Source organism: Streptopelia decaocto, assembly GCF_964273445.1.
Source record: "Streptopelia decaocto genome assembly, chromosome: 2".
Classification (NCBI taxonomy): domain Eukaryota; kingdom Metazoa; phylum Chordata; class Aves; order Columbiformes; family Columbidae; genus Streptopelia; species Streptopelia decaocto.
This window is the reverse complement of record NC_138655.1, coordinates 25,108,285-25,122,253: the sequence shown is the minus strand read 5'-3', so window position 1 is coordinate 25,122,253 and position 13,969 is coordinate 25,108,285. Positions and strand designations below refer to the sequence as shown.

The following is a 13,969-nucleotide window of genomic DNA, read 5'->3' as shown; positions in this document are numbered from 1 at the left end:
GGTCAAAGGGTTGGTCAAACCAACATTTGACCATCATTGTCATAATAACCCAACCCTTGGAAAATGCAGTGTTATGAAGGAAACTGCATATTTTCTGTGCATTTTCCTGAGCCTTTTCCAAAAATCCTACTAGCTCTTCTGGGAGGGAACTCTGGCTAGTAGAGGTTTGCTGTTCTGAAACTTTCATTTTGCAACTTCTGAAGAACAACCTGTGTGGTAGCAATGCCTGGTGGTGCTCTGGACATGACTTGGGGGTGGGGGTGAAAATGTTTTTTTCAGAGGAGGAAGCCAAATCTTTGTTAAAGGGAAGAGTTTGAAGAGCTTTCATCAGTGGAGGTTTTCATTTGTTCAGTCCTGTTGAACCAGACCCAAACTCTCAGACCTATTTTTTTTGAGATCAGAAGCACAATGGGTTGCTAGAAGCTGAGGAGACACCAGGGAAAGTGTCATTCCATGCATTCTCTGTCCTTCTGTTATTCATGATCTTTCTTAATTGCTCCTACTGGCCACTGTTGGAGTTTAGATACTGGGCTTCATGGGCTTTGATATGATTGGTACAGCTGTTATGTTTGAGAATTCTGGGGGGTTTTAATTTCAAAATGAGCAAAAGACTACAAAAAATTCTGTCAAGATGAACTGTCTTTCCTTAGAGTCTTGCTAGTTTGCTGACAGCCCCAGGAGGCTACTAGGGAAGGGGGAGCTCACAGCATTTGAACATACAAATGGAAGTGGAAAACACACCCTCTCTTAACTATTTCATTTTTAGGTTCACTACTTAATATTGAAAGATGCAAGTGAGGATTACCAGTTCTTCACTATTGAGCCTGAGACAGGAATTATTTCCACCCATGCATCTTTTGACAGAGAGAAAAGAGCCTCTTACTTGATTGAAGTTCAGTCTCAGGACTCTTCAGAATCTGCTAGACCTGGTGTTCATGGGCATCCCAACACAGGTAAAACAAATGAGGAATTATATACTGGGTAAAAGATAATAGAGGTTGGGTTCCTTAACTTTTCTGGAATTGAGGGGAATGGGAGCTGTCTGGAATTGAACAAGGTGTTCTACCTCTGCCATTTCTAGTCTGCATGTTCCTCTTGCATCTCCTTAGACACAGCCTACGTAAGGATTTTTGTCAGTGATGTGAATGACAATGCTCCGGCATTTCCTCGGTCAGTGTATGAGGTCAGCATAGATGAGGACAGGGATGTTGGGAGTCCTGTTGTGACAGCAACAGCACATGATGAAGATGAAGGTGAGTAAGCCTGCCCTGCACATCTTTAATTCTTCTTAGTATTACTCTGTATTGTGTATAGGACTACTTCCTTCATGGCAAACAAATCTTTGCATTCAAGAAATGATTAAGCATTTCACAGTATCACAGTATCACAGTATGTTTGGGATTGGAAGGGACCTCAAAAGATCATCTAGTCCAATCCCCCTGCTGGAGCAGGAACACCTAGGTGAGGTCACACAGGAACATGTCCAGGCGGGTTTTGAATGTCTCCAGAGAAGGAGACTCCACAACTTCCCTGGGCAGCCTGTTCCAGTGTTCTGTCACCCTCACTGAGAAGAAGTTTCTTCTCAAATTTAAGTGGAACCTCTTGTGTTCCAGCTTGATCCCATTACCCCTTGTCCTATCATTGTTTGCCACCGAGAAGAGCCTGGCTTCATCCCCATGGCACTCACCCTTTATATATTTATAAACATTAATAAGGTCCCCCCTTAGTCTCCTCTTCTCCAAACTAAAGAGACCCAGCTCCCACAGCCTTTCTTCATAAGGGAGGTGCTCCACTCCCTTAATCATCTTCGTTGCCCTACGCTGGACCCTCTCCAGCAGTTCCCTGTCCTTCTTGAACTGAGGGGCCCAGAACTGGACACAATATTCCAGATGTGGTCTCACCAGGGTGGAGTAGAGGGGAAGGAGGACCTCTCTCGATCTACTAACCACCCCCCTTCTAATACACCCCAGGATGCCATTGGCCTTCCTGGCCACAAGGGCACAGTGCTGGCTCATGGTCATCCTGTTGTCCACCAGGACCCCCAGGTCCCTTTCCCCTACACTGCTCTCTAATATGTAATCTCCCAACCTATACTGGAACCTGGGGTTGTTCCTGCCCAGATGCAGGACTCTACACTTGCCCTTGTTAAATTTCATTAGGTTATTCCCCGCCTAACTCTCCAGCCTGTCCAGGTCCCGCTGGATGGCAGCACAGCCCTCCGGCGTGTCAGCCACTCCTCCCAGCTTGGTGTCATCAGCAAACTTGCTGATAGTACACTCAATTCCCTCGTCCAAGTCGTTAATGAATATATTGAATAATATTGGCCCCAGCACTGACCCCTGAGGCACTCCACTAGATACTGGCCTCCAACTAGACTCCGCACCATTGACTACCACTCTCTGGCTTCTCTCCCTAAGCCAGTTTGCAACCCACCTCACTACTCTATTGTCTAGACCACACCTCCTCAACTTAGCTGTGAGGATGCTGTGGGAGACTGTGTCAAAGGCTTTACTGAAGTCAAGGTAGACCACATCCACTGCTCTGCCATCATCCATCCACCTTGTTACATTCTCATAAAAGGCTATGAGGTTGGTCAAGCATGACCTACCCTTGGTAAAGCCATGCTGACTGCCCCTAATAACCCTCTTATCCTTGATATGCCTTGAGATGGCACCAAGGACAAGCTGTTCCATTACTTTCCCAGGGACAGAGGTGAGGCTGACCGGTCTATAATTACCCGGGTCCTCCTTCTTGCCCTTTTTGAAGACTGGAGTGACATTTGCTTTCCTCCAATCCTCGGGCACCTCTCCCATTTCCCAAGACTTGGCAAAGATGATGGAGAGCGGTCCAGCAATGACTTCAGCCAGCTCCCTCAGCACCCGCGGATGCATCCCATCTGGACCCATGGATTTATGGATGTCCAGACTATTTAATTGCTCCCTAACCCAGTCCTCATCGACTAAAGCCAACTCCTCCATTGACCTGGCTTCATCCGGGGTCTCAGGGGTACAGGACTCCCCAGGACAGCCTCCGGCAGAGTAGACAGAGACAAAGAAGGCATTCAGTAATTCTGCCTTCTCTGTATCTTCTGCCACCAGGGCACCCACCCCATTCATCAGTGGGCCTACATTGCCTCTGGTATTAGTTTTATCTGCTATGTATTTGAAAAAGTTCTTTTTGCTGTCCTTGACCCCTCTCGCCAGCTGTAATTCTAAGGAGGCCTTGGCTATCCCAGCTGCCTTCCTACATCCTCTAGCAGCAGCCTTATATTCCTCCCAAGTGGCTAGCCCCTGCTTCCATGACCTGTAAACTCTCCTCTTCTGCTTGAGCATACCCAACAGATCCCTATTCAACCACCTAGGCCTCCTGGCTCCCTTCCTTGACTTCCTACGTGTGGGGATGCTCTGATCCTGAGTGTGGAAGAAGCAGTGAGGAGACAATTACTGGGCACGTGGCAGTGCAAAGCTTAAGCTAGCTGGCAATCTCTTTGGGGCAGAATGAAATCACCTGGAATCACAACCCTGCTGTAACTTCACTAGAGGTAACACAAAAACTCAGTCCTGAGCAAGTGCTGACTCCTGTGCTTTACAGAGCTGCCTGTGAGCCAGTTTTATTTATTGCTATTGCAAGGAAATCAAACCTGTGTGCTTTTTCTTAAATTAAGGAGTTGAATCTGCTTGTGGAATAATTTGTCGAACAGTAGAAAATGTGGTATGACATGGCCAGAAGTGAAGTCAGGGAGAAGGCAAGAATAAGGCAGGCCAAAAAAGGGGAAAGCTAGACCTTTTGTGACTCACAGTGTTACCTCAGCTCTGATGGTGTGAAACTTTTCCTATGGTGTGGTGAGGCCAGACGTGCTGAGCCAGTCCAACAGCATGCACCAGTCAGTCCTCAGCTTTGCTTCTGCTGAGGCCTTTTTGCTCCTTTCTTGAGTTGGTCCAGCTCAACTTGCTGGAGGAAAACAAACTCATTGGTAGAAAGGAAGGCAAGCTGGTGAGTGGTGACAGAGTCCAAATGAGCACCAGAGGAGCATGTTGCTGAGAGCAGGTGGGAGTTGACCATTCCTTTCAGTGGCCATGCTCTAATGCCAGTGCCTCTTGGTGCCCATGATGGAGAAGAGGTCTTTTAAACTCAGCTGCTGTACTTGAGAGGATTTGGCAAAAGCAGCCAGGAAATGATGCTGAAAGACAGGCAGAAAAGCCCTTCCGAGCACAGCCTTTTCAGTTTCTTGCTATCCATGTTGCTCTAGTCTCCTCATCCGCGGATGACTCACAACTTAAAATGCTCAATATTCTTTCTACTCCTAGCTATCACCTATTTTATTTGGGAAACGACTTTTTGTCCTGGAATGCAATGTCATGGTTTTTTTTTTCCTTTTCAAATAAGTAAACATGAAGCACCAAACTTTTTTTTTAATTCCTAAATGTTTTGCAACAGTCAAACAACAGCTCTTATGCAGGTGAAATGTTCTTCTAGAGATGAATTCTTGCACAAAAAGAGGACTTCTGTTACATTTTAGCACCATCCAGTGGTTAAAAAAAAACAACAATCAAGAAACGTTGGCATTTTAAATGGGAGGTTTAGGAAACATTAAGAAAAAATAGCTTCTAGTATTTTAATAGTGTGTTATGTTTTTATTATTGGCAAATGAATGTACGATAAATTAGAGGCACATAATTCCTTCATTATCAATAAACACGTGCTTGTCTGTGACTGAGAATTATGTTTGTGAATACAAATGCAGACCTAACTCCCTACTACCCTACACAACCCCTTCAAATTACATACATGGATCATGTTGTTTGTGGCTCTGTCTGTGTTTTATCCCCCCCCACACACTTTATCAGTCTGAGCAAATAAGGTTTCTCTTGGATACTTGTCTGATATGCATGGCTGCATTGAGCATTCAGAAAGAGGACAGGCAGTGGTCATTTGCTTTCTCTTCTAGGTGCAAATGCCAAACTAAGGTATCAGATCACATCAGGAAATCTGAAAGGAGTTTTTGATGTGGAACCTGAGGTTGGAACTGTCTTCATCACTCAGCCTCTGGATTATGAACAAGAACAACGTTATGAGCTTCGGCTTGTAGCTTCTGACGGAAAATGGGAAAACCACACTCTTATCATCATCAATGTCATCAATAAGAATGACGAAGCACCAGTCTTCATGCAGAATGAGTATCAGGGTAGTGTCTTGGAGGAGCTCACAGATCTGCCTGTACTTGTACTAAAGGTAAAGTAGTTTGCACAAAGCAGGGTAAAACCTGACTTTTTGTTCAGCCCAATCCCTTCCATTCCTACTAATCCAAAGAGATAGTTCTGTCAGGATGGGTGAGCCCTGGTATTAGCATTTAGCTAGCAACTTTCTGTAAAAAAGATGATAAAGAGGGCCTCTTTGAATTTCTGTGATGGACTTGCTCCCTTGACCAGCATAAATGTTGAAAAATGTGATGGCTTTCCTTTACAAAGCAGAGTTAGCATGCTTTGTGTAACTGTATAAACATAGCGTGGTTGGCATGTGTACCTCATGCATTTAAGTCGCAAACACTTTGGCTGCGTTTATACTACCAAACAAACATTACTAAGGGTTGTTCTTTGACTCTGGAACTCAGTCATCTTCATTCTGTTGTGAGAGCAGTCCCTGGCATGGGTGCTGCTGGGCTGACCCAACATGCAATCTCCCAAACAATCCCTGGGTGCAGATCAGGAGCCGGGAGTTCTCCCTGGCCTGAGCTGATAGTCAGCTGGGATACAAGGCCACCCCGCTCTCTCAGCCTTCTGTGTACTCAGAGAAGAACAGCCCTTATTTGCCTTTGTATTCCAGCTCTGAAGAGTTTCTTAAAAAACATTTGCTCAGCAGATCTGTTAAAACTTCTACATGGTTCTTCCTGTAGTTATTTCCTCTACACTGTGAAGCAGAATATATTGGTCTGTCTAAACATGATCTTTTTGTTTCTCTAGGCTGTGCATGATCTTTATGGAAAGAGTACTTGACCTGAGTCACTCAAAACAACAGATGTTTGCTGTTAAAATGCATGCTATTTATTTAGTCTCCACAATACCAACTGCCATCAATAAAAGAATAGTGATTTCCCCTTTTCTTTTACATAAACACTTACCTGCTGTGGCTTGTTCCAGGTTTCTGCAACAGACCCTGACCAAGCGGCTGATCAAAATGCCATTAACTATTCACTGCACGGACAGGGGGCCAGCAGTGAATTCAGCATCAATGAGAACACAGGTGAGATCAGCGCAAATAAAAGGCTAGACCGTGAGAAGCGATCAACATGGCGCTTTCTTGTTCTTGCAACGGATGAGAGCGGAGAGGGACTGACTGGCTTTGCAGATGTGATCATAGAAGTGAGGGATGTGAATGACAATGCACCCCTTTTCCTCTGTGTGCTCGATGGCTGTTTCATGGGCCACATTGCTGAGGATTCTCCGGCAGACACTTCTGTCATCGAAATGACAGCAGTGGACCTCGATGACCCAAAGGCTGGTACGAATGCTGTACTAACATACAGTATCATTCAGAATGTCCAAAATGAAATTAATCTGAACTTGTTCTCAATCGACTCTGTTAGCGGCACCATCTATACAGTGCTCGGGTCCCTGGATCGGGAGAAGGAGGACAAGTATCTGGTAGTGGTTGAGGCCAGAGATGGAGGAGGGCTAACTGGGACAGGCACTGCCACTATTTTGGTGACTGATGTAAATGACCATGCCCCAATCTTCCTGCAAAGGATCTATACAGCGTTTGTCTCTGAGAATGCAAGTATTAACACAGAGGTGGCAGTGGTGTCTGTTGTGGACAGAGATGAGGGAGAAAATGCCATGGTGACGTTCAGCATCCTTGATGGGGACAACGACCGCAAGTTCTCCATAGAGACAGATGAAGTCAACAACTGTGGGTTTATCCGGCTACGAAAGCGGATTGACTTTGAGAAACCCCATGAGAGGGTGTTCAATTTGACTGTAAAAGCAGAGGACATGGATTTCTTCAGCATCACTCACTGCGTAATCTATGTGGAGGACTCCAATGACCATGCTCCCGTCTTCTACCCCCAGTCCTACGAAGTGGCTGCACTGGTAGAAGATGCACCAGTTGGCACCAAAGTTGTTCAGGTTTCTGCTGTTGATTTGGATTCTGGTCTGAATGGAAGGTTTTCTTTCCACCTGCTAAACAAGTCTGACCCAGGTGGCCAGTTCTCTGTGGCTAGTGATGGGTGGGTGGTAGTTGCAGGACTGCTGGATCATGAGACAGTGACACAGTACCAGCTCATTGTCATTGCCACTGATATGGGACAGCCCCCTCTGACTGGCAGTGCCACTGTTTTAGTGTCTCTGCAGGACATAAATGACAATGGGCCAGAGTTTGAGGCTCATTATAACCCAGTGGTCTGGGAAAACACAGCTTCTCCACAGGTTGTCCAAATGAATGAGACCTCTACGTTGCTGTACGCTAAGGACCGAGACACTGCTGCTAATGGTGCACCTTTCTCCTTTCACCTTCTTGGTGATTTTGATAGTCTGACTAACTTCAACTTGCAGGACTTCCAGAATGGAAGTGCTTTGCTCACAGCACTGCGTACCTTTGACAGGGAAGAGCACAAAGTGTTCTACTTGCCCATCCTGATCACGGACAGCGGGATCCCACCAATGAGCTCCACCAACACGCTGACCGTGAATATCGGGGACCAAAATGACCATCCGCATTCTGCTGGCTACATGGAATGTCTCATTTACAGCTATGATGGTAAATCACTCCCTGATGCTTGCTTCCAATTGTAACAGTAAGATCAAAGGAGCAGCAGCGAGATTCACAAAAGGACTCTGTCCTGTTCCACATAGGCTAAGATCTTAGTAGAGGTTCTGCTGAAGTTTGCTTAAGCCCCACCAGAGAGCAGTAGGTGTGTGGGGCACAGAATTCCAGGCCGCTTGATTTGTGGAAGAAACTGAGCCAGCCTTGAAGGAAGAGCAAAGCTGGCTGGTATTCTATGCATGTTTCTGGCAAACTTGAGTAATGGTCTTGTTTTCAGATGCAGTTTTCAAGCAGGATTAACTTTCCAGGGGGAAAAAAATTAACAATTAACTTAAGCTGAATTAATGTGTAAACTGCCTGAGACATTCATATAAGCCTTCAGCTGACAAATGCTGTTACGGGGGAATTTTCTATGAATGTTGGCTGCAGGCAGTGCAAGAGAAGCCACCTTTCCCTTCTCGCTTTGGCAATTAGGTAGCAGTTCTCTTGTGATCCAGGGTCCCCACATAATAAGCCCAACAACAAAATAAATCACACAGGTAAGAAGATTTTTAGACGTTTGCACACATAGGCTCAGGACATTCCTTCCTCTTCTACTCTGCTGTGTATCCTATGGTTTGACACGTGTTAAATAGGTTGTCTATTGTGGGCACACTATGAACCGCTTCTATGTAGATGCTGTTGACCATTTATTTGTACTGAAATGTTGTTCTGCCTGTTGTGTGCCCACTCTCAATTTCAGCTTATTGTAAAGTTGAAACCAAGTCTGACTGCTGTTTGCAAAGAGGCTCTGCTTGTAGCCTAAGTACCAAATATTTTCATTAAGCTTTAGTTCCCTTTTAGTTGCCTCTTTAAAGGTTAAACTCATCTGTACTGTCAGTTTCTGGGAGGAACAAATCAAGTCTTCAGATCTTTGGTTATTTAAAATATTAGGGAGAGACAGAATCAGAAGACTACTATCGTGGTGTGTGTTATATTCATATAATGTGCGAGTCAAACATCAGGGCAACCTGTACACTGTCTCCTGCAAAATATCCAATGAATGTTGCCGCAGTTGCAGGAGAGGTATACTTTTATCTCCTTTTTGCATGTAGTCCCTCAGTTGTCAGGGTTTGTGCTGTTCCCTTTCACAAGGTGAAGTCCTACATTTTTCCTCTCTTCTTTTTGTATCCTTGATTCTTTACTTACTATATATATGAATGCAGATACCTGTGGATCTTTGCTTCAGAGATAGTTTTTATAAAACAAAACAAAAAAAACCCTAATTTGTGAACCTTGCTGAGAGGAGACAAAACCAGCAGAACACATGCTGCTTTTCATCTCCCCACAAAGTATCGCCATCTACTCAAAATAAGCCTGGTTACTCTGTTTTGGACATCCTCTCTATCTTGCTGTGATTTCCTCCAAATTGCTATTGGTTTTTGCCCTTTATAGCCCAGTCAGCAGTTTGTTGTTTATCCTGCCAGACCCCAATCCCTGTCTAAACCACTCTGTAAGTTTGTTGGATACTGCAGCCGAAATAGTGAAAATGAGCAATTCTGATGTTGTTTCTGAATATCTCTTGGATCTTTCCTCAGCGGTGGCTTGTCTTTTTTCCTTCTTGACTGCTTTTAATTGCAGCCACCTGATGAATTGAATCTATGTGGCCACATAGCAAATATGCAGGACATGATGTGGTATTTGGAAACTGATGCACGTCTTCTCTAGGCAATCATCACAACTGTTTTTGTAGAGGTTTTAGACTTAAGACAAATCAGTAAAACTTGAATGGCCAACCTGTTAGTGTATGTTTGAGAGATCCCACTGCACCACTTACATGCTATGTTGCTTTAGGTATTCTCCCCATGACTGTACTGGGCCAGGTCAGCGCCCCTGATGATGATGACTGGGATCGCAAAATCTACCAATTTGAAGGGAAAACATCAAGGTATTTGGGGAGAAAAATGGGAGTTGGGTGAAATGTATGGAAAACTTGCCCACACACACAAAACCACAAAAAGTATTTAAACTGCCTTTTTTTGAAAACAAGTGTGCAAAAGCATTTTGTTGGTTAGACACTTGCATGCAGCTCTCCAAAAGCTCCTCTGAGTGTGAGGCCGCAGTAAATAATGCTGCACAGCAAATGTGTCTGCTTCCTGTTGTCTGATGGGCTAGAACACCATTCAAAATTCCTGTTCACAGTTGTACCCATAATCAGTATCAGTGAGCCAGCGCAGAAAAAAATACCCGCTAACTTCCATCATCCTTCACCCAAGCTCCTGGAGAGCTGGTGTTTCTGTGTCACCCACTGGTTTTAAGACCTTATTTGTATTGGATGTGTTCGCACCAAAGTGTCTGGGTTGTGACTGGGGTTGAGATGTACATGTGCTATTCAGAGGTTGTGACAGAGGTGTCACTCTCAACTAGGAGTTTGCACTATTTCCAAAGTTATAGCTATAGTAACATGAGTCTTAGTACACAGTTCATATAACTTCGAAGCAGGAAGAAGCCTTGATATACTGGTGAAGAGTCATTAGAAGCCAACAGAAAACGATGTAAAAAAGTTCTGTTCTGCCCTGTCCCTTCATGAGGGAGCATATCTGCTCTCTTTGATAGCTTTTCCAAAATAAAGTGGATCATAAAAACCATCAGTGATGATAATCACTACTTAGCTTTTGAACTTCTCATAGTTTGTTCCTTGGCTTAAATCTTATTACAGGTACTTTATCCTTAATGATACCTCAGGTTTGCTGACTATGAAAGAAGGAACCCCACCAGGAACATACAACATAAAAGTTAGAGTCATTGATGGAGTCTGGCCAGACGTTGTCTCAACCATAAAGGTTATAGTGAAGGAAATCAAAGATGATGCCCTCCATAATGCTGGTTCTATACGAATAAAAGGTAAGCAATGGGATGAAGTACCTTAGCATCATAACAATGAAATCTACCTCTTTAATGTTACTGCTGTGTTACTTAGAATTCTCTTAGACCAGGGATGATACTAGTTTTCTAGGTAAGAGTTTGAAAATGCATCTTTGTTTGCATGGTCCTCTAACACTGCATGTAGAGGTGCAGCTATGGAGAAAAAACATAGCAAGAAATGCTTGTCTGATGCAGAAAACAAAGACAAAAGTTTTCTGTACCAACTTTTTAACAAAAGACTGATTTATATTTAAGAAAAAAAAAAATGAACTAGTGTCTGCCTGAAATTCATCACATCATTTCATTCTTTGTAGAAAAGTAAAATCTTAAACATGTTTCTGATTTAAAAGAATTTTTAAAAAAATAAATATTTAGAGGCAGAAAGCTTCAGAACACAAATCCTAAGCAGCAGCCAGTGTGGAAAATTTCAGAGCCTAAAAATGAAAATACTCCTGAATTTACAGATGAGTGCATTTTCTGCAGTCTTAATATTTATTCTGTGGTGCTCCTTTCTTTTATTGCTACAACAGTTGCAAGATATGTGTTCGTCAGGTTTTTAACTTGTATTACAGGTATCACTCCAGAGGAGTTCATATCCCAAACCTCTGAAAAACAGAGTAAATACTACCAGTTGAAGAAGCTGCTTTCACAAATTATATCAGTCCAACTGGAAAATGTTCACATTTTCAGTGTGTTAAATAGCCCAAGTCAAACCCAAGGAACTGATGTTTGGTTTGCAGTTTATGGTCCACCCTATTATAAAGCAGAAAAACTTAATGGCAATGTAGCAGCCTCCAGAGGGTGGGTAAGTATCTGTACTACATATGAAACCACAGCATCTTCTCATTGTGTCTGTTCAGATAATATCCATTGCCTAGTGAATGTGTATACTTAGAATTACTAAGGGAGTAATGTGTAAGAAAAATGGATAGTTTTAATCAGTGAAGTCAAACAGTCCTTTAGCACTTACACTAAAAGTTTCAAATATGAATGTTTTAAAAGCCAGCCCATAAATACATATTAAGTCATTCAAACACAAATAGCTTTTAGGAATAGAAACATGTTTTTCCTATTAAAAACTGTAAAACTGTATAAAGGATGTGTTTGGGAGTTGCATTTCTACATAGTGTCTTAATGTTTCAATTTATAGTCTACTACACAGAAATGTTCTGTAGCTGAAACTCAAAACCAGTCAAAACTTCCATCTTTCTGAGTTAAGAGGGCGAGGCACTAAAATAACCACTCTCTGGTGGAAAACCAGATTGGAAATGTGAATTGACAATTTAGTAAAGTTTCTGTGCCTCTTGCAAAAGAAGAGTATCAATAAGAGTTACAACTCACTCTGTTGGAAATGCGTCTGTTGGTACTCGGTGCCTGAAATAAGAGTTATGTTTAGAATCAGTGCTGCAGTACCAAATCACTCTTGCCCAAAAATGTATTTCTTCATTGCTCAATGCCTCTCCACCCTTCCCAGTATTTTTAAGACAGAAGTCTAAATTAAAAATACAGCTCAGATGCTATGTAAATAATCCATCAGAACCATCAGTGATTCAAATTTATCCACTCAGCTTATGATTAATATGATATTTTTGTCCTATAAGTGCCTAGTCATCCTATAATTGACTTTTACCAAGTCTTTGGCCTTAATAGATAGATACCAGGCTGAACTGCCTTTGGCTGGATGGAGTGAGGTAGATGTTGGAAGGAAGTTGCACAGTTTTGAGAATAAATAAGACTTGATCATTTCATGGCTGTCGTTGTGAGCTTCCTCTCGGTGAGAAAGGCAGATGAATGCAACTAATTGTTCTCCACAGCTGGAAAACATCTTGGATATAAATATCACCCAGATTGGCATTGATGAATGTGTGACTGCAAACTGCACTCACAGCAGTGGATGCATCAGCAAGCATGAGCAGAATCATATGCCAACAATAACCACAGCTGGAAGCGTTTCACTGGTGTCTGTGACAGTCCTGAGTCAGGCCCTGTGTGGCTGTGCAGCTCGGGAGAATCCTCATCTCTCCTGCTCCTCATACCAGACTAATCCTTGTCTCAATGGTGGAACATGTGTGGATACTGATTTGGGCTACAGGTAGGTAAAGCTTTGTCTGGTGTGCAAGCAAAATGCTTCTAGCTCAGTCTGTAAGGAGGGGGAATGGATGCTTGGGGAGGTGTCATTACATGTCTTCTCACTGTGGCAGATCTGAGTTTTGTTATAATTTATGTACAGGTCTTGCAAACAAACATCTGTTTTCAGGTAGGTATTTAGGTTCGTCATAGTCTCCGGTAAAACCTTGGGAAGTTTGCAAACTGCACTGGTTCCTTTAATGTTATCCTGCAGAATGTTCTTGTTTTGTGCAGCCTACCTTATTGTTGTTAAACACACAAATCATGTCGTTTTTGTCACTTAATAACCTCTTCCCCACATTCCTTGCTTCATGTTTTCTCAAAAAATGACATCTCAAAGGCAAAGTAGTATGAAGATCAAAAAAATAATGGGACTACACCAGCTCCAAATGGGCCTAGTCCCCTTCCAGAAGCAAGCCTTAAGCGTGTTTGCTTAAAAATGGTCATCCCAATGTAGGAAAGCAGAAACAACTAGCCAGCCTCTTCTGAGAACCCTTGACAGGGGTGATAGGACTCAGACTGAAGATGCAGAAGCCGTGGTCGTGGTAAAGATCTGAGCCTGACACTGCTGCTCAGAGGTAATGAACCATGGAAATTTCGCTGCCCAGAAACCCCTTGATAGTGCTCTGTCATGTTCTCAACTCTGAGACTTCTTCTGCTCCGTTTTCAGTGTTTTTGTGAGTGATCTTTTTCTACAACCCACCCCTGTTGTTCTGCTCTCATTACGTACAAGCAACCCGTGGGAAGTAGAAACTAAGAAATAGGGAGCCAGTTTGTCTCCCTCCCTGTCCTCCTGTCCATTTCTGTTGCCCCTCTGGTTTCCCCCTTAAAGTTTTTGATATTGTCATGCTGTGATTAATCCTTTCTATAGAATCCCCAGAGTATTAAGGAAAGAACTCCAAGCATCTATTTTTGCTAGTTTAAAAGAAACAAACCAGTAAGTAGCTTGCAATAAGAGTGAAGTTATTAAGACCTGTGACTATCATTGCCTTTCTCACTTTTTCTGGGTGATATTACCTTCCCACACCCTTTCTTCACTTTCCTTGACAGTGCTATAAAGTCTTTAAATAAGCTGATAACTAAGCCTAGTGCAAAGTAGGTTTCTTTTTTTTGCTGAAGAGATTAGAGGTTTTCAGATGCTTTGTATATTATGTCTCTGTCATTTGTTCACAGAATT

At 43.1% G+C, this 13,969-nt stretch overlaps 1 protein-coding gene across 1 annotated transcript in view; it reads left to right on the top strand.

Moving 5' to 3' along the window:
• LOC309436790 (neural-cadherin-like) overlaps positions 1-13,969 on the top strand; it is a gene marked incomplete at its 3' end in the record, with an annotated part of 45,594 nt that overhangs the window by 19,043 nt on the left and 12,582 nt on the right. Inside the window, exons 14-21 of the mRNA XM_082046273.1 lie at positions 767-953; positions 1,110-1,253; positions 4,949-5,232; positions 6,138-7,755; positions 9,595-9,688; positions 10,460-10,644; positions 11,238-11,470; positions 12,480-12,757. Of these exons, the coding sequence (XP_081902399.1) occupies positions 767-953; positions 1,110-1,253; positions 4,949-5,232; positions 6,138-7,755; positions 9,595-9,688; positions 10,460-10,644; positions 11,238-11,470; positions 12,480-12,757 (3,023 nt within the window). The remainder of the gene's footprint in view (positions 1-766; positions 954-1,109; positions 1,254-4,948; positions 5,233-6,137; positions 7,756-9,594; positions 9,689-10,459; positions 10,645-11,237; positions 11,471-12,479; positions 12,758-13,969) is intronic.